Here is a 26,125-nt window from a genome sequence, read left to right as displayed (position 1 = left end):
CCAAAAAAGCCCAGCGCCACATGCTCTCTCAACAACATCCGCCTGCTGGCTTGCCCCAAGCGGGCCCCTCCTTGGCAATTTCTCTTTTGAGAAACAACAAATGAAGGTTAGGTGAAAACCCGGGGCACCCGTGCTGCCCCTGCTAAAGTGGCAGGCAGGCAAACTCAGCACTGACCCCCACAAGTGCCAGAGTAGAATGGTGACCTGGGCGAGAGGGGTTTCCACGCTGGCTTTTGGGAAGTCAATCACCAGGCCTTTCTTCCGAGCCATCTCAGGCCAGATGCCAACTGCCAACCTTTAGGGTAGCGACGGACAAGCCTGTTAACCATTTGCCCCATCACCGAGGACTGGAGGACAGGATTAAAAAGGTCAGAAACCTGCCTGGAGACAAAGGCACCAGACAGGATTCAGAGTAGAAAGGAGAAGAGGGTGGAGGGATGCAGAGAGTCAAGGGGAGCGAGAGAAAGTAAACACATTGAACTCCCCTCCTCCACCCCACCCACCTCCTTGCCAATGGAATAAACTCCAGTAAGAAGGGCAGCAGGCACTGATTGCACCTTCAGAACAGGTGTGTGCCTGCAAAGCCACCGCGTAATTGCTGGGTTGGCATTTGGCACAGGCAGCCAGGCCCTGCTCGGCTTTTAAGAACGCTGAAACCCTGCGTCCGCAGGGCTGCTCCTGGTGTAGGTCCGAAGAGCTGAGTGGAATTTCTAATTACATGGCTTTGCTCTAATGAAAGACTCCATCCAGACAAACAGAAAGCACCCAGCTTAGAGGACGTGGATCCCGGAACACATCCTGAGCAGGCCTCCAAGATTTGCCGGGTTTGTTTGGTTTTATGTTATGTTGGTTTTTTTCCTGGGTGGCATCTTTTTCTGAGCACCGGCAGAAACATTTTCTGTTTAGCGCACCCATCAACGGCAAGTTGTAAATCTCACTCCCAGTTCAAATGCTTGGTGAGGTGCAGCTTTGAGGGAGAAAGAGGGAGGTGCGGGATAAATTGTGCTGACTGTACCCTTTGAAGTCATTGTGTTAAGGTCCACTCATGGACATTGATCATCTGGATGCTCTTTGGTTTACAGGAAAACTCCTATTCATCCGTCAAAACATTGCTCAAGCATCATATCATCTCGGAAGCCTTGCCAAGAAAGGTCCTCCCAGATTGAATCACTCCGTCCGAGGCAATATTTCTATCTCTTGTATATACTTTGTTGTTTGTATGGATCGTGTCGTTTTGTATTGAACCACCTCATATCCCTGCTTCTGGTTTTGTGCTCTATAATGAGTCAGTGTCCTATCAAGTAGGCCAGGCCTGTCCCTCCCCACTGGCATTCCTTCACACCAGGGCTTTGGACTGGCTCGAACTAGTCCAGCCATGGTCAATGCAACAAAACGGGACTCAAATGTGTAAAATGTGAATACAGAAGAATGAGAGCCAGAACAGGAAAAACTTAGGCGTCCACGCCCCAGGATAGGCCATGCAGAAGAGGCACAGCGAGCCCTTTAAGGACCGGGTCACTGCCAGGGCTGTGGAAAGCATCACAAACTCAAAGGAGTGCAGCCCACTGCCACCTTTGAGCCGGGCACCATTGTTTGCCACTCTACTTGTCAAGAGATTTGGTTGCTATGCAGTGGGTGCACTGCCTTTGTTTTCTGAGAGGGAGATGGCATCTCTCGCAGGATCTTGGCCCATAGGTTTCTCCATGTCAGCTTTTGTTCTGGTGCACCCACACTTTACAAATCCGGGTCTGTCCCAGTCTCACTGCATTGGCCATGACTCACCTGGAAAGAACTGGGTCTAAACCCTGCTTCACACTGAGGACAGTCTGCATCCTCAGGAAAGGCCCCACCTGCCTGCCTACTCCGTTAGCCATGCCTTAGGTTGGGCTTCAGTCTGGTCACCAGGCTCTTGGCACAGAGACATCTTCCTGCCCTGTGCCCGAGTCCAGATAGTCTCTTTATTCCGGTCTCTTTTTAAAGGCCTCCCTGAACCACCCTCCCCACCCTTCCCTTCAGAGGGACCCTCTTCTGGCTTCACTTTCCTTCCAAAGCCTTCTACTCAGGTTTACTTTTCTTTAAGACTGTCGCACATTTTGTTTTTCTGACTTGTGCCCATGTGTGTGTGTCCATCTCCCTGACAGAAGGCAAGGTGTGAAAGGGCTCACTGTGAGCAAACTGTTATCAGCTACTGTTAAGTCAGCCTTTGGCAACATGTAAAATAGACCTACCTTTCCTACCCTACAGCATCCTCACAATGGCTTATGGACTGCACCAGGATGATCCACAGCATTTGATTTGGGTTTGGGGGGCCTGTTTGAAAGGAGATCACCAGGCCCTTTTTCCTAGTCCATTTTAATCTGGAAGCTCTACTGGGACATGTTCGGCATCATAACAACACCAGTGCCTCCACGGATAGATGGGTGGCTGGGTACACAGCAGGTGCATCGGCTAGGAATCAAGCGTGTGATCACTGAACCAAAAATGCAGTAAGAGCAACACTAAATAACGTTCCCCAGAGGCTAGCACAGGTAGATGTTCATTCCATTAATCAAATCGAGAGGAAAGCTGAGCGGACATTCAAATAGAAAGAGTTCTCTGTGACCCACGTGCTTCTGGCACTGCTCACAGTCCACACTGCTGGTTTTCGAAGGGATGCGATCCCCAGTGACTTCCCTAGGGCTGGCTTCCTCTGGAAGAAGAATGCCTAGGCTCTCCAGCGCTCCACTGAGTTACGAGAATCCAAAGGACAGTGTAATGCCCACAGAACAGCTCCCAGTCTAAGCTAGAATGTAGCTGACAAACCAACCGCAGCTGGAAAATGCTGGAGGGTGCTTCTCTACCTGCAGCCCAGCCTGCTGCTTGCCACCTTCTAGTGCCCCCTCCACAGCCCAGGTTCTGTTTGGCTCCCACAGCACTTCTCCCTTGGGGCTCTATCATCTCCCAGTACAGGCCACCACCAACACAGTGCCCTCCTTGGGGGCTCTGCCAATGGCTTCACCATCTTATTTCCCAAGTGCCTGGCTCCCAGCTCAGCCCACAGGGAGTGTTCAAAAGCTGCCAGGGGGATGAATGCCTGGCTGCCAGCACGAAGCCGACGAGTTGACTCCGACACACACAGTGGCTCCCCAAGCCAGAGGAGAACTGCTCCTTTGGGTTTCTGAGTGAGTCTGCCCGTCTTCCAGGGTGCACACCACCTCATCTTCCTCCCAGGGCGCGGCTGCTGGGTTTGAACTGTTGAAGTTAGCAGCTGTGCCATCTGAATGTTGCCATCATAGACTGGCTGCCTTGTTACTGTCTTTTAAAATAAAATTTCTTTTTCTTTTGGGGTGTGATGTTACTTTTAAACAAATGTATTCTACTGAGCGTTGGGTGGAAGTTCACACAAGCTAGGTTCCCATCATGACAAGTGTGAACCTTTCTCTGGCATTGTGTCTGGGTTGGTCCCTCTCCAGAGTCTGGTCTGCTGGTCCTCATAGCTGATCGTCTGGGCTTTGAGTAATTGTTGGCCACTTTAGCCTCATACTGGTGGATGTTAAATAGGCACCAATCTTTCTGGAAGGACCTTTATTTCTGTGTGCAGCCTTGCTAGTTCTCTCCCTCTCCCTCCCTCAGGAATTTGAGTTAATCCCATTTTATCTGACACCTATTATTTTGACCCCAGTCAAAATGGTCTGGGCACCATCTAGTTCCTCAGGTCGCAGGGTAGATGAGATTGTGGCTTGTGCAGCCTTGTTTCTTTGCTGCCTCTTTGGTTCCCTGCTTACTGTTTTGCTCCTGGTGAGCAGAGAACTATTATTATGCCTTGGCTGTTCCCAGGCTTTTAAGACCCTAAAAGCTACCTGCTTTACTAGGATGCACATTGTGGTCTATGCCAATTTTTGGAGTTTTCCCGTGGCATTGTAGTTCTAAGCCTTCAACCCCTTAAGCCAATATTGGAAGGTGTCTGGTTATGTCTCAGGAGTATCTGTATTTGTGTCTTCAATGAATATATGTCCTTGCACCCACGTGATTTGTATTTAAACCTACCTAAGGTTTGAATCAGGAGCCTAAAGGGGTTGCTATGAGTCAAAATTAACTTGATGGCAGCAGGTTTGATTTTGAGTTTTGCTACAGATACTTCTAGGAATTCCAGTGTGTTGTCACTGTGGGTTAGGCATTGGCTGGTAAGCTAAAAGTCGGCAATTCAAACCCACCCTCTTCTGCGTGGAGAAAGATGAGGTTAAGATTTATAGTCTCAGAAACTGGGGTTTGCTACTCTCATGTACTTTGGACATGGTACTAGGAAAGACCAGGTCCTGGAAAGGATACCATGCGTGTAAAAAGACAACCCTCAACAAGAAGGATTGGCACCTGGCTACGACAGTGGGCTCAAGGCAGCAACATTTGTGAGGGCAGCCCAGGCCTGGGCGGTGGCTTGTTCTGTTGTAACCAACTCAATGACACCGAACAGCAGTGGCAAGTTTGAATCAACTCAGTGGCACACATTCACTGCCATCAAGTTGGTTCCAACTCAGAGTGACCCTGTAGGGCAGAGAACTGCCCCCATAGGTTTCTGACACCACGGTTTCCACCTGTGGACCTTGCAGTTAGCCGTGCGCTACACTCTCTACATCACTCAGCTTGATGGCAGATTTATTGTTATCTTAAAAAAATAGGTCTATCTGCTCTCACCTACGTAGACATATGTACCTACCTATGTACCAATTTGCCTAGACCCTCTCGTCCCGAGGACGCCAGTGCCGGCTCTCGCTGCTGGTGCTGTGCTCACTGCGCATGCAGGAAAGCCGCCTTGTTGTTGCTTGAAAGAGAAGGTGAGTATTCGGTATCCCTTTAAAAGAGCCGTAACGTTAGAGGGAGGGAAGTGTGATAAGAATGAAAGTCAGTCTGAGTACCTGCCATCAAGGATCCTGTGCTGGGGGGTGGGGGGTGGGGTGGAGGGGAGTGAAATTGTCCCTCGCAGACCACAGGCGATGCCCTGCCTAAAACAGCTCCTCCCTGCGCAGGGGTTCAGGGCAGGGGGGAAGCGGGCAGCCTGAACAGGTGTGAGGTGTTCTCCAAATACAGGCGCCTATCTGCGGTAAGTATATCAGGAGGATTGGTCTGGCCTGTGTAGTGTTTGAGGCGGGGGGCAAGTCAGAATCTCATGTAACCTGAGTTTTGTTAACACGTGTAAATCAATCCCCATCTCCCCAAGTTAAAAGGTCTCTTTCCCCCACTTCCCCAGTGACACCACATCGGGAAGTTTCCGGTGCTCTGCGTCCATAGGACCTGTTGAAGCCGGCCCCCTGGCCCCAGGCAGCCAAGAGAGAAAACAGACTGTGTTGTAAAAATGATGGCCGCTGGTTCCAGCTCCAGGCTGCCCGTGCTGCCATGGGGTGCTCCAGTGATTCCTGAAAACGTCTCACCAGTTGGGGCCACTGCGTGATGGTGCTACAGCGTGCACAGGCCACAGGGCTGTGACGAGGCGCTGCGAGGCGTGGGGAAACACTTCCCCTTTTTCCAGCGCCCTCATTCGGCTCTGTAAACACCTGAGAGAATGCACTCCAGCCTTTGAAAACAGACATAAGGCGGAAAGCCGAACCTGCAATTAGCCTGCTTAGTGAATAACAGCAAGTGGGAGCTCTACCAAAGCCGCTGGAAGCAAGACCTGACTTGAAGCTCTAAGCAGCAAGCCTGTCTTCCCCTGGCCTCAGCAGCCCTCCAAGCAGGGTCCCCGGGTGACTGCCACTCCTCTGTGTTTTCTGCAGCAGCAGCCAGTCCCTGGAGCGGGCTGCGGACACATTACGTTTGCGGGAAGTGTGGCGTCTGTCTTTCAAGAGAGGAAAGGGTGGCCTGTTTCTTGGGGGTACAGCAGCAGGGAAAGAGTCAAACTCATCAAGAACTGTAACACGGCGAGTCGATCACACCAAACCCACTGCTGTCCAGTCTAGTCTGACAAAGACCTGACAGGGGGTTCTGAGGCTCTCTGGGAGCAGACAGCTTCATCTTTCTCCCAAGGGGCAGCTGGTGAGTTTGGACTGGTGACCTGGTGGTGAGCAGTCCAATACTTAGGTGACACCATTGCCAGCGTTGCTAACATGGGCCCAGCTGACATACAGAAGAGCGCCCAAAACAGACAACTCAAGGTCCTACCACCTTGGAGTCCTTTCTAACTCACAGTGGCCCCCGTGCCATGCAGGACCACTGGCCCCTAGCGTTTTTTGACTATAATCTTAAGGGAACCAGATCACCAGGCTTTGCTTCCGTGCAGCTGCTGGGCTGTTGTTGCCATCCAGGGACCTGGGTCCAGGGATCGCTGAGGCTCAGGCTCTTAGTGGTAGGTGTCGAGTAGGAAGATGGTTCTTCACTGAGTGCTAGGATGGTTTTTTAAATTCTTATTATTTTAAAGCACTCCACAGGGATTTTCATCATAGTACGATGAAAAGAAACCTATTGTCTATGACACTACACCTATTCACCTTTTGGTAGAAAACCTTGAGATTGCTTCTCAAAAAGAGGCGTGCAACTTCCCTGCAACTCATTCCCCAGGAAGAGAGCAAGCCCTTGGAAGACAAGACAGGCCTGGCGATGTACCTGCAGCCGGTCACAGCGGCCCTCCGGAGCAGCTCAACACTGCCCACGTGGGGTCACCGAGCGTCACGATCACTCAAGGCAACTTGTAACAACGACAGGGAACTTACAGAGAGCCCGGGAGTACAGTGAAGTGCTCAGCTACCAACTAAAAGGGTGGTTTGAATCCACCCAGAGGCACCTCAGAAGAAAGGTCTTGTGATTCGTCCTGAAAGATCACTGCCCTGGAAAGCTCCACGGAGCATGAGCTCTGACATGCACGGGGCTGCTGAGCAACTGAATCAACTTGATGTCAACGGACTGTTGTTTGTCTGAATAACTCATGTCGCCTTGCCACGACATCCAGGGCCATGCTCCATGGACTCGACTGTGCCAGCGTGGGTGTGGTAACTTGGGGGGCAGGAAGCGTACGGGATGAGTCTCATGCTGCATGGCTCAAACTCACTGCCCCCCACTCAATTCTGACTCAGCGCGACCCTATGGGGGCAGAATGGAACGGCCTCTGTGGGTTCCTGAGACTAACTTCACAGGAATAGAGCACCTCCTGTTTCTCCCTACTAGGGGGGATTCGTGGCTTCAAACGGTTGACCTTGCAGTTAGCAGCCCAACTCATAGCGCACTACTCCACCAGGGTTCTGCCACCAACAGACTAGTCAGGGAGTCAGTGAAGGAAGCTGCAGAGAGGACAGTCAGGGTTGGCAAGTGGAGAGCATAGACCCTCCTTGTCAGGGTGCGGCTGCTCTCTAGCGCCAGCCAAGTGCTGTGGTTGCCAGGGGAAAGGCATGTCATGTATGGTCTTAAAAGGGTAACAAGGATCTACATGTGACCTCCTCCCTGGGGGACGGACAACAGAAGAGTGGGCGAAGGGAGACATCCGACAGGGCTAGATATGACAAAATAATAATTTATAAATCATCAAGGGTTCAGGAGGGAGGGGGAGCAGGGAGAGAGGGGGGAATGAGGAGCTGATGCCAGGGGCTTAAGTGAAGAGCAAATATTTTGAGAATGGTGAGGCCAACAAATGTACAAATGTGCTTGACACAGTGGATGGATGGATGGTTTGTGATGACTTGTATGAGCACCCAGTAAAATGATTTTTTAAATCTATGGGGTATTTTGTTTTTAATTTGGACTCTCTACAGCTGTAAATATTGGCAATGAATGGACATGTTTTTTAAAACCTTATGGGTATTATCTACTTGATTGCAAGTTGATTAATTTCAAAGACAGGTAAATTAATGTGTGCATGGGAGCGTAATGGTCATCCTTTGGGCAGGGAGAGTGACAAGAAGTAGTAACCAGGGAGCCTTGAACCACTGTTTATTAATCTTGGTGTCTGTTACCCAGGTGAGCGCCTTTGTGACAGTGCAGGCTACAAGCACCATCTGATAGGTGTGCTTGCCTGCAGCACATGAATTAAATTGTGACCAACAGGAGCCCTGGAGGTGTCATGGTTAGAAGCTGGGCTGCCAAGGTCAGCAGTTCAAAATCACTCGCAGCTGTGTGGGAGAAAGACCGGGGCTTTCGATTCTTGTAAAGCGTTCCTAGCACAGGGGAAGAAGAGCCGCCCCTAAGCCAGGTATTTGGATGACGTAGTGAAGTGACTGGGCTTCCCTTCAAATTATGTGGGAAAGAGGCAAATGAGGAAGAGCACCGCTTGGCTGTGAGTCTCAACTGTTGGAGCTGGATGACGAGTACTTCGAAGGTGACGATTGTGTTGATTCTTATCGATGTATCTTTTTTTAATTTAAAAAAAAGAGGGGAAACAGCATGAACCAAGCTCGTTTGTGGTCTGCATTCCCTGAGTGCTCCCTGTGGTGAGCATGCTCAGCTGAAAGGTTGTCCCACTTGAGTCAGAGTAGAGACGGGCCTCACCAGAAAGGCCGGGTGATCGACATGTGAAGCATCGTCACGGAAACTCCTATGGAGCACAGCTTTATTCCGATTCACCGGGGTGCCCGGGAACGCAATCGAGTCCACGGCAGCTGTCCTGTGTGGCCTGGGGCCTTTGGACCTAGAAAAGTCGGTCTGCTAGTCCTTACCCTCTCAGGCTGTGAGACGGCCAGGAGGAGGTTACATCCACTCTGCTTTCCTCCCGCTTCGACATCGGAAGGCAAGCACTTCTGAGAAACCAACGGGCAGAGCGCTGAGCGAGCGGAGCAGGGTCAGAAAGCTGAAAGATGAGACTGGAAGTATCAGGCTTTCTTCAGAGAGGTGAGTCTCATAAGCCAAGAGAGGAGATCCTAGATAGCAACTGAGCCCCGTGGAATTCGAGACTCTGCTCTCGCAGCCTGACTTCTGAGCCAGGTGCAGGGGAGCAAGGGAAAAGCCACCTGTATCAAGTAAAGGTGTTCTAGGTGAAAGCCTGCCAGAAGTGGAGAACGGACTGGACTCCTGTCCAGCAAAGAAATAGGTCTGAAGGGAAACAAAAACTGAGCATGTCATCGGAGAGAGAGAAGAGATATCAAGACTAATAGGAAGGCACACACGGGCTAATGGTAAACACATCTCACTTGTGGACAAATGAAATGTGGGGATGGGTGTGCATGAAGTCTAGGAAGAAGAGGTAATGTGGGGAGGAATTCAATGACTACTCCACTTTCCATTAAAAAAAATCAAGTGTTTTGGGGTTTTTTAAAAAGACACGTTGATCAAATTTCGGTTGAAGAATCCTTATCAAAAGGGAGAGAATGTGGAGCAGAATTTCAAACTGTCATGGTAGTCAGATTTCTGGAGCCATGGAAACGGAATGAACCCCCTCCCCAGCAATTGTCCTGAGATAATCTTTAAACCTGAAATCAAAAATACCCCCCTTGAAGTCTTCTTAAAGCAAAGCCATCATTTAGCTTAATTAAGAACGTCTGCCTTGAACACTGTACTTTTATGAAACAGGAAACTCAGCGGGGGGGTGAGCTGTTGCTGATGAGGAAGGGGCCTTTCAGAAAGCGAGGATGAGAATGACCACACAGCTTGAAGGACGTGCTCAGTATCACTGAGATGTACGTGGAGAAACGGAACCGGTCTGGGTATATTTTCAAGGACAATAGTGTTTGTAGCCTGATAAAGTACAAAAGCAAAGCAAAGCACTCTCTTGAGTAACAGCAACACAAAGCTGTGAGAAACTGAGAAAAGAAAAAAGCTGAGAGGAAAAGGAAGATGGGGGTGACAAGGGTGGTTGTCAAGCCCCCCCCTACCCCATGGGGCTGACTCCCAAACTGAAGCAGTGATACGGACAGAGAATAAAATCAGGACTCAACCTAGAATCACTCCTTAGGGCAGCGGTCCTCAACCTGTGGGTCTCGACACCTTTGGGGGTCGAACAAGCCTTTCGCAGGGGTGGCCCGATTCATAACCGTAGCAAAATGACAGGTATGAAGTAGCAACGAAAATAATGTTATGGTTGGGGGATCACCACCGCATGAGGGACTGCATTAAAGGGTCTCAGCATGAGGAAGGTTGCGAACCGCTGCCTTAGGTTCTCTGAGACTAAGTCTTTAAGGAAGCAGGCAGCCTCATCTCTCTCCGTTGGAGCAGCTCGTGGGTTTGAACCACAGACCTTGTGCGTAGCAGCCTAACGGCACCACCAGGACTCCTTATATGGATGACGAGATGACAGACTGTGGTTGGTGGTGAGAAACAAAACTAAGATAATCACGGACTTCAAAAAGGAAAATATTGCTAAAGCAAAGGAAATCCAGAACAGATGTAGATTTTAAAGTGTATATCTGTGAAAAACTAGTAACAGTAACTAGAGGAATATATATCTGACGAATTCGATACTCTAACAGGAAAGCATTTTTTAAATCATTTTATTGGGGGCTCGTACACCTCCTATCATTATCCATACATACATCCACTGTGTCAAGCACATTTGTACCTTTGTTGCCATCATCATTCTCAAAACATTTGCTTTCTACTTGAGACCTTGGTATATATGCCCCTCATTTTTGCCCCCTCCCTCATGAACCCTTGATAATTTATAAATTATTATTTTGTCACATCTTACACTGTCCGATGTCTCCCTTGACCCACTTTCTGTTGCCCGTCCCCCAGGGAGGCGGTTATATGTTAGTCATTGTAATCGGTTCCCCCTATCTATCCCACCTTCCCTGCACCCTCCCGGTATCGCCACTCTCACCACTGGTCCTGAAGGGTTTATCTGTCCTGGATTCCCTGTGTTTCCAGTTCCTAACTGTACTAGTGTACACGCTCTGGCCTAGCCAGATTTGTAAGGTAGAATTGGGATCATGAGAGTGGTGGTAGTAGGGATTGTGAAGGGGAGGAAGCATTTAGGAACTAGAGGAAAGTTGTATGTTTTATCGTTGCTACACTGCACCCTGACTGGCTCGTCTCCTCCCCATGACCCTTCTGTAAGGGGATATCCAGTTGTCTACAGATGGGTTTGGGTCCCCACTCCACATTGCCCCTCATTCACAATAATACGATTTTTTTGTTCTTTGATGTCTGATACCTGATCCTATCAATACCTTGTGGTCACACAGGCTGGTGTGCTTCCATGTTGGCTTTGTTGCTTCTCAGCTAGAACAAGCTAGTCCACTTGTTTGCCTTCAAGCCTTTAAGACCCCAGACGCTATATCTTTTGATAGCTGGGCCCCATTAGCTTTCTTAACCACATTTGCTTATGCACCCACCCAATTTGTCTTCAGCAGTAGGAAGGCATTTTTTAAGCAGGGCAGAAAAGGTTAAAACCTATCAAGGAAAAGAATACTAGACAGAAAAACACATTCCTTTCTGTGAAAAAATTATGGACTGACAAGCCATAATGGAGAGGAAAAAAATCACATCTTTAATTCATAGAAAAAGGATTCGTATCCTCCATATAGAAAGCACCCTTGCAGATCAAAAAGACCAATCATGAAAATTCAGTTCACAAGAAAACACAAATGCACAATAATCATATGAATACAAATTCAACCGCCAAACCAAACTCCCTACCATGGAGTCAGTTCTGATCCACAGCTGCCTATCAGACAGGGTTTCTGAGATGGTAAATCTTAACAGGAGTAGAAAGTCTCATCTTTATCCTGTGGGTAAGCTAGTGGTTTCAAACTGCTGACCTGGCAATTAGCATCCCAGTGCATAACCACTATGCCACCAGAGCTCCTTAGTTAGACCACAACAGAAACCAAAATGCAAAAACCCTATGCCTTCAGGTTGATTCTGACCCAGATGAGCCCCTCGTGCTCCATAGTAGAACTGCTCCATGAGGCTTTCTTGTCATCTGGATAGGTTATAGATGAACAGACCTTGTGTAAATGCCCAATTACTTGCAGAAAGGTTGGTGACTCAAACCCATCCAGCGGCCCCTGTGAAGTTAGCCCTGAAGAAGTGCTTGCGTGAAGACTGCAGCCTCGCGAACCCCATGGTGCAGTTCTACTTGCCACACACGGGGTCCCGGCATGGTAGAAGCCACTCCACGGCAACTCACAGACCACCTCCTCAGTCCTCCAGAGGGTTTCCGCCCACCAGGGGCCTCAGCAGAAGCTGAAGGAAATTAGCCATGAGATACACGTTGACCAGGATAGCCAATCCAAACTGCTATCAAAGATAAATTAAAAATGCTAGCAATCTACTACTTAGGGCAGGTGATTGTACAACTCTGAGGTCAGTTTGGAATTTCAGATCTGAATTTGCTTTTCTAGTATTCACACTTTAAAAAAAATGGTACTTCAGATAAACCACAGCCCTGAGTTTAATAGGTCAAAATGACTGATGACCTCAATGTTTCTCCAAATCAAGGCTAGATGAAACAAATTGCAACCTATGTATGTAATGAGAAAAGAGCCCTGGAGGTGTGGTGGATTACTTATTAAGCTGCTAATCACAAGGTCAGCTGTTCAAACCCGTAGATGACAGAAGGAAGTCCCACTTCTGAGAATCAGGTTTTTCCCCCAAAAGTAAGCCAACAATCTAATCTACAACTGTTGTCCTCCAACCTTTAGTTCCATTATAAGGGGGTCACATGAGTGGGGCCAACGGCAAGGCAGGCTGCAACCATAAACAGCATTCATATCGATGTCACACTCTCTCTACAGCTTCTCCCATGCCAAGTTTCATTACCTGGGTGAGGGGACAATCCAGAAAGTCCAATTCACAAGGCAGGTCTTGGCATGGGGAAGGGCGGTGATTAGCAGGGCTGGCCAGTTGCACAGAGTAAGTGCCAAGTTCTATGTGAAGGAAGGGAACCAACTCAAGGCGAGCCAGTGTGTTGTACAGGAAGACTTTCTCTTGAAGAGCTGCTGAGAACAACACAAAGTAGGCGTCTCCACAGATGAGGACAACAGTGGTTAAGGTAACAAGTTACACAGCAGGGGCCACAGGATCTGAGTGGGACTTGACCCTGAGAACTAAGACTCCAAGTGGCCCAGTGCTGGTAGGCCACTTAAAGAAACAGGAGGCAGGGGGATGATGGGAATGGGGGAAGCTTCAGGCAGCAGGGCGGTGGAGGCACAGATCTGGATGTGGAGCCAGGGTAAAAAGCATAAGGGGACGGTGTTGGTTGCTGGGTGACAGGATGAAGAATGGAGCAGCTCAAGCATCAGAGATGGGGCTGGCAGGGCTGGAAAGAAATATAGGTATGGTGACAGATAAAGAGGGAAAAATAGCCTTGGGATACTTTTGCATGGAAAAGTGCATCTTTTCAAGGAGGCATCAACAGAAGGGTTGACTTAACCTGGTCAAGAAAGAACTTCATATCAACTACACATGGAACCTCCAAATCATGAAGGAATCTGGGGGGGGGGGGAGCGTTCTCTTCTGTGGCTTCAAGAGTCTGAGCCACCTACAGATCAAGCTCAGTGGCCTTCGGCTGCAGCCTATGTGAGCTTCCATTCCACCCGCCCTGCAAACGGAGGGAAACCACACAGGAAAAGAACACGGTTCCCTGGAGATCTCCTTAGGTCTTAGCATCTCTCTTCCTCGTGTTTTCCTTGTTTCCCTTTTTTTATCTCCTTTCTTTCTCAGAATAAAACACACCCAACACTAACCTGAATTTATTCACATAGCAACCACCACCCACTTTCAATGAGCACAAAACCCACCACTGCAATGTCGATTCCAACTCGTGGCCACCCTAGAAGATTTCTGAGGCTCTAAATCTTTCCTGGAGCAAACAACTTCATCTGTCTCCTGGGGGGTGGCCAGTGGGTTTGAACCATCAACCTTGCGTTTTAGCAGTCTAATCCTTAACCGAGAGCTCACGACCAAGGCTCCTGAAAACCATAAGCATAGAAGTTATGAATTATAATATATTTAATTCAATCCAAAGCACCTAGCAATGCTAAGACTACACAGACACACACACACCACCACCACCTCCACCCCCACCCCCACCACCACCCCCACCCCCACCCCCACCACCACCACCACCCCCACCACCTCCACCACCACCACCTCCACCACCACCTCCACCACCACCACCACCTCCACCACCACCACCACCTCCACCACCACCTCCACCACCACCTCCACCACCACCACCACCTCCACCACCACCACCACCTCCACCACCCCCACCACCTCCACCACCACCACCTCCACCACCACCACCTCCACCACCACCACCTCCACCACCACCTCCACCACCACCACCACCTCCACCACCACCTCCACCACCACCACCACCTCCACCACCACCACCACCTCCACCACCCCCACCACCTCCACCACCACCACCTCCACCACCACCTCCACCACCACCACCACCTCCACCACCACCTCCACCACCACCACCACCTCCACCACCACCTCCACCACCACCACCACCTCCACCACCACCTCCACCACCACCACCGTTACATACACCAGACTGACCTTCTTTCCCTTATCTTGACCACTTTCTTTGGAAAGCCCCCGAAAAGGAAAATGTAAAAGCTATACTTCTTGCTTGTAAAATAGTTCTGAGACTTATCCGTGATTCAATAGAACAATGATTAAAAAGAAAAGCAAACCAAAACAGTGCTTACATTGCTTGAGCCCACAGGCCCCTAAAGGACCAGTTGGTGTCTGGCATAGTTTCTCAGTGTCTTGGGCAACAAAGGTTCCCAGGAAGTCCACTGGAACTCCTGGCCACTCCCTGGGATTTTCAGTGGTCTCAGAAGTAGATCATCAGCCTGTGCATTCAATGTTTGTACCACCCTGGGGCTGTCAGTCATCAAACATCTTTATTGGATGAATGAAATATACATATATAAAACATCAAAGCTTTCATGAAAAAAAATCCCTCTCACAGGTGAGCATGGTTTAGAAGCGTGCGGCACAGTGGTTATGCATTGAGGTGCTAACTGCAAGGTCAGTTCAAAACCACCAGCTGCTCTGCGGGAGGAAAACAAGGCTTTCTACTCTTGTGAAGAGTTGCGGTCTTGGGAACTCAAAGGGGCGGTTAGTTCCACCCTGTCCAGTCGGGCTACTACTATGAGTCGGAATCAACTCAGTGGCAGTGAGTCTAGGGTTCGGTTTATTTCGCTCTCTGTTTACCTGGAGCTCCATGGCATGGAGGATTTCTAGGCCAACTGCTCACAGCAAGATCAGCCATTCAAACCCCACAGAAAGACGAGGCTTCTGCTCTCCTAAAGATGTGCAGCCTCATAACCCTACACTACCACTACAAAGGGTCGTTGATGTGTTAGAATCAACTGAGCTCTAATAGGTTTGGCTGGGTCAAACAGACTATGGAAAAGGATTTTCACTTCCTCCACTAAGTATGTCAACTCACTGAGGAGTTTTCTGACTCTCTAGGGTCCTTACTATCTAGACACCCCGCCTTTTGTCCCGCCCCCCACACACACACACACACTCACTCCTGCTCACCCATATGGGCCATGTGTCAAAGCTGGAAGGGAGCGGGATGTTCACTTCTTTGTGTAACTGTACTAACTGGCAGCACTAGCATATGTTAAGGGCCCAGAGATGCTGGAATAATCAGACAGGAGGGCACCAGAGACTAACTCCACAGATCAGCAAAAGGCGGGGCTGTCACCAGGTGCGAACTTTCAGGTCAGGAAGGCGGGGGAGGGGCGGCAGGCGTGATGGGGTTGGGGGTGGGGTGTGTATAAGGGCACCAGGAGTCTCCAGAATAATTGTTCTCTAATTGTTTATTCAGCAAGTCCTCCCCCGGGGAGCCTGCACCTTAACGGAGATAAGGACCAGATTCTGCATTTCTTCACCTCTTCAGCATCTGGGCAGCATCGGGGGAGGAATGCGCCCTTTAACACCATTCCTCTGCCAGCACCTCCAGGGGTGAAAATAAAAGGCGGTCTCGTGCTGCGCCACAACACAGTCTCAAAGTCTTGGTAAGGTGAGAGGGGGTGCAGCAGGCTTGACTACACCTTTCACCGCAGAAGAGGTGGTGAGGATGCTCCGCAGTGCATCATCCCTCCCCGCCCACCCTGAGGCAGCAGGACAGGCAGAAGAGGCAGCCTAGAGGTGGTCCAAGGCCATTCCCTTCCCCTGCTTTTGGGTGGGCCGAACGCATCTTAGTGTGCACTGGGCCCAGAGTGGAGCGCCTGTTACGTGTTTCGAGGGTGGTTTGGGGAGGGGCAGAGGCAGGTCACTAAGGTTTAATCCCGGGGACCAGGTTATCAAAAAGGGGCTTGAGAGGTTTTTTGCTTCCTCTGCCCTCTGTTTTATCCATTCAACTTTTTATCATAAACAATGAGTCTCACAAACCCTGTAGCGTTTACTAGTTCGAATGGGCTAAATGGTAGAGGGCTGGCTTTGGGAAATGATAGAAGTGGAGCTATCTTTTTGTGGTCTATTAAATTTGCAAGGGGCTCTGGTGGCGTGATGGGCTATGAATTGAGCTGCTAACCACGAAGTCTGCAGTTCCAACCTTCGGCTGCCTACTCCTATAAAGATTTCAAGTCTTTTTTAAAAATCGTTTTATTAGGGGCTCATACAACTCTTAGCACAATCCATACATACAGCAATTGTGTAAAGCACATCTATACATTCGTTGCCCTCATCATTCTCAAAACATTTGCTCTCCATTTGCAAAAGCAAAGGGGCAGCTCTACAACTCTGTCACATAGGATAGCTATGTGTCAGAATTGACTTGATGGCAGTGAGTAAAGAATTTGCAAACTCTGTCCTAGAAGGGAGCTGAGAATTATGTGTTCCACCCGAAGAGCAAAGCCCCTCCTTTTTCCCCGACCCAAATAAGGTCCCGTCCCGTGCTCCGCAATCATTCTTTCGGGTCAATGACTAACGGGCCCCGGGCTCCCAAAGAGTCCAACTTGGTTGCCTAGAGCCACATCCATAGAGCAGAGCCCAGAGCCAAGCTCCCATCCAAAGTAGGGAAACATGGGTGGAGAACTCCAATGACGAGGAAAGGACCGAAAGATTAAATTTTTTTTAAGTGGAAGGAACACAGTCGAGAAGCTGATAAATTCCGCTCCAGAAAGGAAGGCGGCTCCAAACCAACGCAGATGCACTGAATCCATTCCAAGCGGCGCAGACAGCCGCGTGGGGGTGGGGATCGCAGGCGCGCTCCCTCTCCGCCCGCCTCCATGGGTGGGGCTATTCTCAAAACGACACGTCATTGGTAGCCAGGCTAACACTCGCGCCAATCAGCACTGGGACGGCATCCGATGGGACCGCCCACTGCCGCGAGCGCGGGCCGCGGGGCCAGGCGCAACCCAACAGGTGAGGCCCGGCCGCGGGGCGTGGGCGCGGGCTGGTCACATGGTGGCTGCCGGCCGACGGAGGCAGCCTCGCCCCCGCCCCGAGGAAGCCTTGCCATCTGTCTCCAGGGCTCAGCGGTCCTCGGACCAGATGCATGATCCCACGCGACACAAGGGCCATGGTGACTGATCCCCGATGCCGGCCAGCCCCGGAGCCATTTTCTCTGCAATTGGCAGCGCCTCCGGTCACCGTGCCTGAACTAGGACAGCTACGCGAGCTCCTCTAGCTTCTAAGAAGGAGCGGACACGTGGCAACCTCAGGGTCCAGTCTGGGGCCATGTTGGACTCTTCTGTCACCAGACCTGGAAGGGGCGGGGGCGCTTTCCTTCCCCCGGATTCCTTAAATCCAGACTGTGCGTGCAAAATCTGCTGCTTCTCACTTCTTTCCCCAGCGTTTCGTCACTCACCACTTGCTTCCCTCCCCAAGCCCTCATATTGCCCAGAACCATCTTTCAGCATTTTATGGGTTTCTGGGCAAGTGTAACCGCATTAAGAAGTATGGGGCAAAATCGTGGGAGATACAAGGATTCTGTAAAGAATCTCACGCCCCAAGTTGCACACGGGACCGTTCAGAACCCGAGGTATTTAAAAAACACTGACCTCTTCGCTAAGAAATGGCCCAGCCTCGGCTGAAATATATTGAACCGAGTGTGAAACAGCGGCTGTCTGTGTATTTATCGTACTTACTAGAAAAATGTTTCATTCCCAAAATTATGTGCCCTATAGAAAATATTTCTTTTTAAAATCACCATGAATACATAGTAATATGTCTCTATGTATATAGATAGACTCTATATAGAGAGAACTTTTTTTCACATAGGAAAATAATATAAAGTTCTCTCCAGAAGTCCTCCTCATTTCCACAGACATTTGCTCAAAACTTTAAAACAGCGCTACTTGAGAGGCAAAGATGGCAGTACTATTAAATATACTATTAAATATATTTCATTCAAGAGAAAATGGTTAAAATGTCTAATGACCTAGCAACTTAGGCTACTTTTGAGATATTCCTCAAGTCCAGAGAAATATATAAAGTATGAATTTAAGATATAGTTATAATAAAAGGTAAATCAATACCACTCTTATTTTTTAAATTAGTGATGGTTTTTTTAGCATTAGAAATATTTTAACACACGGCCTGTTGGCTGCAATGAAGATTATTGATTATCATGTCATTAAGGAATTGTAATTGCTGTGTGCAGCCTCAACTCCTCCCATCCTGCCCTCAATAATACTCCTTGGTTTGAAAACTCAGAAATTCAAAACTCAGCATGCACTAACATCAGTCTTTACTTGATTTTATTTGGGAGGAAAAGAAAAAGGTTCCATGCTCTACTGATACGATGCCTTCCCAAAGATATCCGTGTCGCATTTCTTTCCGTCATGGTGGATGTTTTCATTAGAGGTAGGCAGCATATTGTAGTCATTATCCTCAAAAATATGCCACAGACCTGGAGAATTCATTGTGCTGGGATTGCTGACTCTCCCAACAGCCAGGAGGGAAATTTCACTTACTGTCCGAAATCACCGACTGTTGAAGGAGGTAGCGCCCTATTTGGAAACTAACTCTATTCACAGCAAGAAAAAGAAAGGAAGAAATGCTCATTATGCTCGGCCTGTAGAGTGGACATTTTGTGTTTCTGTCAATCACCTTAATTTCCATGTTCATAGAGTGAGAACAGAAAGTATTCTTGTTTAACATAGAAAGGAGTGAGCAAGTAGTTTTAGTCACGTCTTTCAGTCTAAGAACTTTAAATGAATGCCACCTCCAGAATTCATAACATTATTTGATTTCTGGTTGTTGTGAGGAGTTTTGTTGTTGTTGTTGTTGTTTAATTCCTGGTGCACTTTTAGTTCTATATAAAATATGGTATATAAAGGGTCATCATCAGAAAACCTTGTCCTACAGTGCCCTTCAAACAAAAGGTCAATAAATCAACATACATGTTTCAAATGAGGTTCTGTGACATTCATTTTGCAAAGTCTCATATACATATATACATATTTCAAACCCAAATGAAAATTTAAAATCCATTTATAAAATAGAAACAAAACCTTTCCTCAAACAACATTTAATTCCTAATTCTAGTATTCTCTTTTAATAAGTATACTTTTTAAGACTTGGGCTACCACCCGATTTTTCAGACTTGTTCAATATATCATTTGGTAGATAATAAGTGTAATTTAATTCCACATTTTATTTATCTAAAACAAATAGGATGCTATTAAATATTGACTACTTTATTAACTCAGAGCATCTGGGAAAACACTTATGATTAGGTTAATTTATGTTATATTTTCCCTTCAACTTGTAAAAGATTAATCAACCATTTTATGGTCTAATTTAGGTGCCTAATTAAAAACAGAGTTCAACACATGCTACACTGTCTTGCTAATAAATCTTGACAGCTTTGGACCATGATGGTTTGTTTCAAATTGTTGCATATAGATGTCGATTTTTCATCTTCACCCAGCAGCTGGGAAGTGAGTGTGTTGCATACTAGGTTTAAACTCCAGGACTGTGTGTGATTATTTCAAAGGGGATTGGCCCCGATCAGATTTTATCTTAAATTTCCCTGGATGAAGACACAAATAGTCTTTGCCACCAGGTTTTTAGAAATAGATGAGGACAAGGGGGGTGGGGGTTGAGAGGGAATCATCTTTCCAGGGTTGGTTAAATTTGGGAAGCATAGGGAAATTTGCTCTTTGCAGGTATTCATGTTCGAGAGGGATTTCTGAAGTGACTGGGTTTGAGAATGCAATCCTAAAGTGTTTGTTGAAATGTCTTCCAGGTAATAGCCACAGTTACGTATTCAGTCTTATCTGAGCACTGTGGGATTTTTATGTAAAAATTCTTTGTAAAAAGTCTTGAATCATGTCACTTAACCTTTTCTCCTCCCACATCTCCCAGCCTTACAAGGGGCAAATGGAAGAAATTAAATTTACTCCTTAGCAGAGACCCTCCTCACTCTGTTTTCGCAGCCTTTATACGTGAGGGCTATCTTGTGTCATTTTAACGACTCCTTTGATACTCATTGTCCCATGCAGAGAAATCAACCTGCCACAATGATGTAATTATCTTCCCCCTACTTATGAGCCATCTCTGGATTGAGGAGCCAGTGCTGGCACTGATACGCCTTCAAAGTGACTAACAAAGGGGACACTGTATGTTGAGGTCTACAGAAACCTGTCCCAATCTTTTAAAGCAAACTCAGTTTTGAAATCCTCCCATATGACTAGCCGACATCTTGGCACACCAGTGGATCTGCTTGGGTTGGTGAATAAGCTTGCTACTTCCTCACTGTGGCTCTTGGGCAAGTTACTTAACCTCTCTGGGCCTGTGTTTCCTGGGGTTTAAAGTACCTACTTCACAGGGCTGTAATGAGGATTAAACTTGTTAATCCCGTAAAACTTTAAACAGTGACTGGCACTTAGGGAAAACACTCCATAGCCACCTCCTTATTACCTCTCTCTCTCTTTCTCTCTCTCTCTCTCTCTCTCTCTCTCTCTCTCTTGAACATGGCCACAGCACTGAAGTGTCAGATAACCTTGTACAGACAAAATGGCAAGGGAAACTAATAGGAGTAGTGTCACGCCTACTCCTGTATTTGGAAAACAATAATTATCATTATAATCAGAAAAATAGTTGTAGCTTAATTCCCAAACTGAGGCATTAAAATTCAAGAAAATGTGTTAATGTGAAACATACCGCTACCGAGGAGTAATATAAGCTTATTAAAGTATATATGTATTAAAACACATAATCCATTTCTCATCTATATGAGAAAAGATATATATATATATAAAGTTATGTTACGCCAAAGTTTAAAACTACGTTCACAGCCTAAATGAACAGGGTCAGTTCCTCTTCACCCCGGTCCCAAATTTCTCCACACGAAAGAGCAGCCATAAAGGCCACTTTCACCAGAGTGTCCCGCTGCTCGGCTCCAAGGGGTCATCAACACCTGCTAAATTTGGTTGGCCCCATGAAAGCACTAGCTGGATAATGAACGGAAAATGCAACTCTTAATTCCAAACGAAAACAAACTCCGGGTTCAAGGCAGAAGGACAGTGCATACGTACGAGTACATTTGGTTTTTTTGCAGCCCGTTAGCACGGCAGAAACGTCCGCCTTCCCAGGCTCACCTCAACAAAACCCCCTCCAGCAGTTAGACTGCAGTCTGGAAGTGCCAGTGGAGGGGAGTACAATTAAATTCCGAAGCTTCATGCAAATTGTCGCCACTACTCCTACTACAGGACTGCAGTCCAGCCTTTCTGGCAGTCACTGGCCAAGCCCCATTCTCAAACAAGATTCCAATGCTGCCCGGAGAACTCCACCATCCACCCCTGGGGATTTGGTCCTAGTCTCCCATCACTCATAGCTCTTTTTCCCCCCTTAAATTGTTGAAGGACATTTCTGACTGCACTTCTCTCGGATTAATGATTATTCATCTCTTCTCTCGCCACGGTGTGCAGGGACAGAACGAGGCACTACCACGCACACCTCTGGAGGGCAGCAGGGCTTGGCCAGGCGGCCAGCACGCCCGGCTGGCGCCCGGAGCTCTGGAGCTCGCGGGGCGGACTTCGGCGGTGTGGTCTAGCTGAGCTAGGAGTGTCATCTCTGGCAAGGTCCGGATGCAGTCCAAACGGCCGCCTGTGAAGTGTCCGCATAGGTGCCAGGACATCAGACTAGTTTGAACTATTTTTTAATGTTAATTTAACATGTTAGTTAAATTATAAGTTATTCTTTCCCCCAGAACATCCACCACTAGCCCAGCAGCCACGCCTGGCCCCGATGGGGCCGCCCGGGCGGAAAGCCGAGTAGTGCGTAAACTGCCGCCTTTTGCAGCTGGGCTGCCGGGGTCCTCCAGGGGTCCTGGTCTTGGCGCCCTGGCAGGCTTGCCCGCCCATTTGGGAGATTGGTTGGGGAAGGCGGGGAGGTTGGGGGGATGTGTGATGATGAAACTCCCGCCACCTCCTGAGGCCCCCAGGCCTGCAGTCCACGAGAGCGGGTCACCTGGGGCTCTGGGACTGCCCTCCCCGCGGCAGGTCCGCGGAGAGGATTTCCTGGGCGATTTCTTTCTTTAGTCGGCATTTTTTTAGCCAATCAAAAGAAGCGTGGCAGGTGGAAAGCAGCGGCAGAAGAGACAGCATTAATCTTCCGGTGGGGATTTCCACAGCCTGCTCCAGGGGCTTCTAGAACGGCCTGCTATTAAAGGATCAGTGATTTTCCTGCCAGCTCCTCCCAACCCTGTGTCTGATCTCAGAAAATCCAGGTGCTTTGGGCCCTGGCCGGCTCTACCTGCAAGGGCGCCGGTTCCAGCTCCGAAACCATCACCCCAACGGGAGGAGGAGGGAAGTAAAGGAAGCCACCACCCCAGAGGCGGCCCGGGTGGGTCCGCACCTGACCGGCACAAGCGCATTTCCATCCCCCGCCTGAGGTCCCCGGCTCGGAGGAGCACTGTGGCGCCAGGGGCCCAGCGAGTGGCCAGCGCCCACAAGTGAATCCCGACGCCTCACTAGGAAGCCCTACCCTCACCCTCCCGACGTCCGTCCGCGGCCCGGGAACGGTAACTGCCCGGGCTGGCTACCCGGGGCCACGTTAGGCTAATTCCTGATAACAACAAGAACCACCACACAACATTAAAGCTGAAGGGGAGGCAGGAGCGCGGCGCGGTTTTACTTCGCCTGGCCGGGCTCACATTTTCAACTTCGGGCCTCTTTCATCCTTGCCGTGCGCAAAAGGTGGGTGGGGCAGGGAGGGTGGTTCGGCTCCCTTCTCCTCCCCTTTTGTTTCCCAAAGAGATCCTCTTTGGACTAATGGGGTGGGGGGGGGGTTGGGGCCCGGGATCAGTTCAACACCTCATCTCACCCGAAAGACGTTAAGTAACTGCAGGAGGCGGAGAGCAAGGGTCGTGATTATGACCCTGGGGCCGCTGTCCCTTTGGAACTGCACCTTCGACCCGACGCGAGAAGAGTTTACAGAAGCTGCAACCCGGAACGACGACGGGCATTTCTCAATCCCCGGGTCCCAAATGTTCTCTAAACGTGCAAAAGGACGCGCCGACACGCGTCGCTGCCGGGGCTCGGGGGCGCGAAGCAGCGAGCCTCACCCCGGGCGCTGCGAAGTCTTCCGAGCTGGGCGCCGCTGGCCGCAGCTGCAATGCGCGCCTCTGCCCAACAGGGACCAGCACAGCTCCACGCGCCGCGCGCTGCCAGCCCGAGCCGCCGCCGCCCGCCCCGCTCCTCCGCCGAGCCCTCCCTGTGCCGGAGCAACGCGGGTCCCGCCTCGCTTCAGGTTCCAGCTACGCTTAGGACAGACATTTGAAAAATAAATTCAAAAGTTAAAATCCTCCCACCGTCTTTCCGACCGTGTTCCCAAATAGGGAACAAAAGCTGTCCTAGAAGTGTGTCTTTGGAGCAAACTGGGGCTACAGGGTGCAGCTCACTCTTCCCCAAGCCCCAAGATCCCAGAGGGAAAATAAAAGAAGCGCAACATTCGACTGCTTGGGAAGAGGCACGGTCAAGGTCAGTGGTCGCCTTCTTGAGCTCGGTCCCTGCCGCGGCCCCGCTTCTTTGCGGCGAGGTCAGTGGACGAACGCTAGGGCTCCGTCGTGCGCCGCCCGCACTGCGTGAGAAGTTTCAGGACGGTGCAGAGCGCTGACCCTGGGCACCCAGGATTGCTCGGGGGACCGCGCTAGGCGGTCGTCCCAGCCCCTCCCCAACCTCGGTGGCCCGAAATGGTACCCCTGTCACTTCTCCAAGACAAGCCACGTCTCCCCCCTCTCTGCCGCGAGGGGAAAGGACTGAGCGGTGCCAGATGGCTGCTGGCGACTCTGCCCAGGGTGGGGGAACTCACCGGTACCAGGCGAGGCCCTTGTCGTAGCTGCGGTCGAAGAAGTGGGGCTCGGCGCCCACGGCGCGCACGTCGGGGTGCACGCGCAGGAACTCCAGCAGCGCCCTGGTGCCGCCCTTCTTCACGCCGATGATGATGGCCTGGGGCAGCTGCTTGCTCCCGGACCCGCTGAAGAAGCTGGAGATGGGGCTGAGCGAGTCTGGCGCCTCGGGACTCTGCTCCTCCAGGCTCGTGGCGCCCTCGGCCGTTTCTTTGGCCACATCCAGCGGGGTGGCGGGAGGCGCCCTGAACGACAGCCTGGGGAGCGTCCTGTCCGGAGCTGCGGTCTGGGCTGCGCGGGACCCGGAGCCGAGCAGCAGCAGCCCCGGCGCGGCGGCGCACGAGCTGGCGCACGAGTACAGGAACATGTAGAGCCAGACGCAGAGCATGGCGAACAGCAGCGCGAGTTTCCTTCTCACCGGCGGCGGGGGCGGCGGCGGCTGTGGCAGGAGCCGGCCGGGGACATCGAGGCAGGACCGGCCGCCGCTCAGGCGCTGCCCCATGCGCAGCCCGCGGGCGCGGCGAGGGGCATGGCTCAGCACATGGCGCGGGGCCAGCTGGAGCAGTGACCGTGGAAAAGGTTCCCTGGACCGCGGGACGCCCTGGCAGCTGTGCTTATTGCCCCCGCGCGCCTGCGGCCGCGGCCGCTGCCGCTGCTGCTGCTGCTGCTCTTCTCCAGGTGGCGGCGGCAGCTGTGGCAGCGATGGCTCTTGACATGTTGCCGGGCGAGGAGCCGCAACTGGAAAGGAAAGTCGGGCGGCGGCAACTGCTGGCCCAGCGGCTGGTCCTGGGCGCTCCAAGAGAAGGCTGCGCTCCCGCACCCTGGCCACTCCGGGCGGTACGCAGGGCCGCTCGCCGGGGCTGCCTCCTCGCAGCCCTGAGCCCGGAGCGTTGAGAGCAGCCCCGGCTCTACCCCACGGAGGCTGCGGAGAAGAACTGCGCAGGAAGGGAGCCCCGAACTGAGGTGAGGTGGGCGGGCCCGGCTTTCCCGAGTGACGGCTCGCTCCACCTACCAGGAAACCCGAACGCCATGCAAATACGGACGCTTCGTCCTGGGTACAGCAACCAATCGCTCCCCGGGACGTGGGGGTGTGGAAAGGGTTAGGGGCGGGGGAGAGCAGTAGGGAAGTTCTATTGGCTGTAGGACAAAGGGCGGGATCAGGAGGGCGGAGCCAAGAGGCTGGTGACAGTAGGAAGGATGCTGGTGTGAGTGACTGAGCGCCGGGAGGCGTTCGAAGCCGAGGAGTGGCGCGCTCCTTCACCAGCTAGCGTTTCCGCGCTCGCTCTCCAGGAGTCAGCCCGCTGTAGCGCCCAGATGTCAGGATGCAAGTCCCCCTTCCAGATGTTCCCCGGGCGGGCTTGTGACGTGTGTGTGTGTGTGTGTGTGTGTGTGTCTTTCTCGGAGTGGAGAGAGGGTTGGGGGAGGGAGATCCAGGCCCCAGTTGCAAGCAGTCCAAATACCCGCCCAGCACGAGCTGAGATTTTTTGAGAGCCCTTGCGAGACCGGAAGCAGTTTAAGAATTTTAAGAAGAAATCATGTTTAGGGAAAGTTGTCAATATATTTGTTTCCTTTTTAGTCTGTTTTAATCCTTTAAAATATATATTACTGAATATATTATTTTAATTTTTTCATATATTATATTAAAATATAGAGAGAGAGCCAGGAGCTGATCGCCCTTGGGCTGCCTGAATATTGGGGACAACATAAACTCCCCTTAAGTAAACTCTTGGCCACCTCAATTATCCCTTAAAGGAGCGAAGGTGGCGGGGAGGGGGGTGGGGCGAGAAGGGAGCTAGTAACCGGGAAACCGAGTCTGGAAACCTTTTCCCTGGTGGAAAAGCGAATGCGAAAGCCACGTGTAGAACGTTCCATCTGGACGTTAGGTTTGATAAACTTTTCTATCTTCCCTCGACATGCTTGAGAAAGTTCTCCTTCGCTTAAGGAGCGTTTAGTTTGTTC

The 26,125-nt window shown here is 50.3% G+C and overlaps 1 protein-coding gene across 1 annotated transcript in view; it reads right to left on the bottom strand.

The window, feature by feature from the left end:
* The window catches only part of LOC142459476 (heparan sulfate glucosamine 3-O-sulfotransferase 3B1), a 50,964-nt gene extending 25,853 nt beyond the window's left edge, over positions 1-25,111 (bottom strand). The window contains exon 1 of the mRNA XM_075561086.1: positions 24,130-25,111. Coding sequence (XP_075417201.1) covers positions 24,130-24,668 — 539 coding nt within the window. The 5' untranslated portion in view covers positions 24,669-25,111. The remainder of the gene's footprint in view (positions 1-24,129) is intronic.
* Between the last annotated feature and the right edge of the window lie 1,014 nt (positions 25,112-26,125).

This window comes from Tenrec ecaudatus, chromosome 10, assembly GCF_050624435.1.
Source record: "Tenrec ecaudatus isolate mTenEca1 chromosome 10, mTenEca1.hap1, whole genome shotgun sequence".
Classification (NCBI taxonomy): Eukaryota; Metazoa; Chordata; class Mammalia; order Afrosoricida; family Tenrecidae; genus Tenrec; species Tenrec ecaudatus.
The sequence above is the reverse complement of the archived record's forward strand: the minus strand, read 5'-3'. Positions and strand labels throughout refer to the sequence as shown.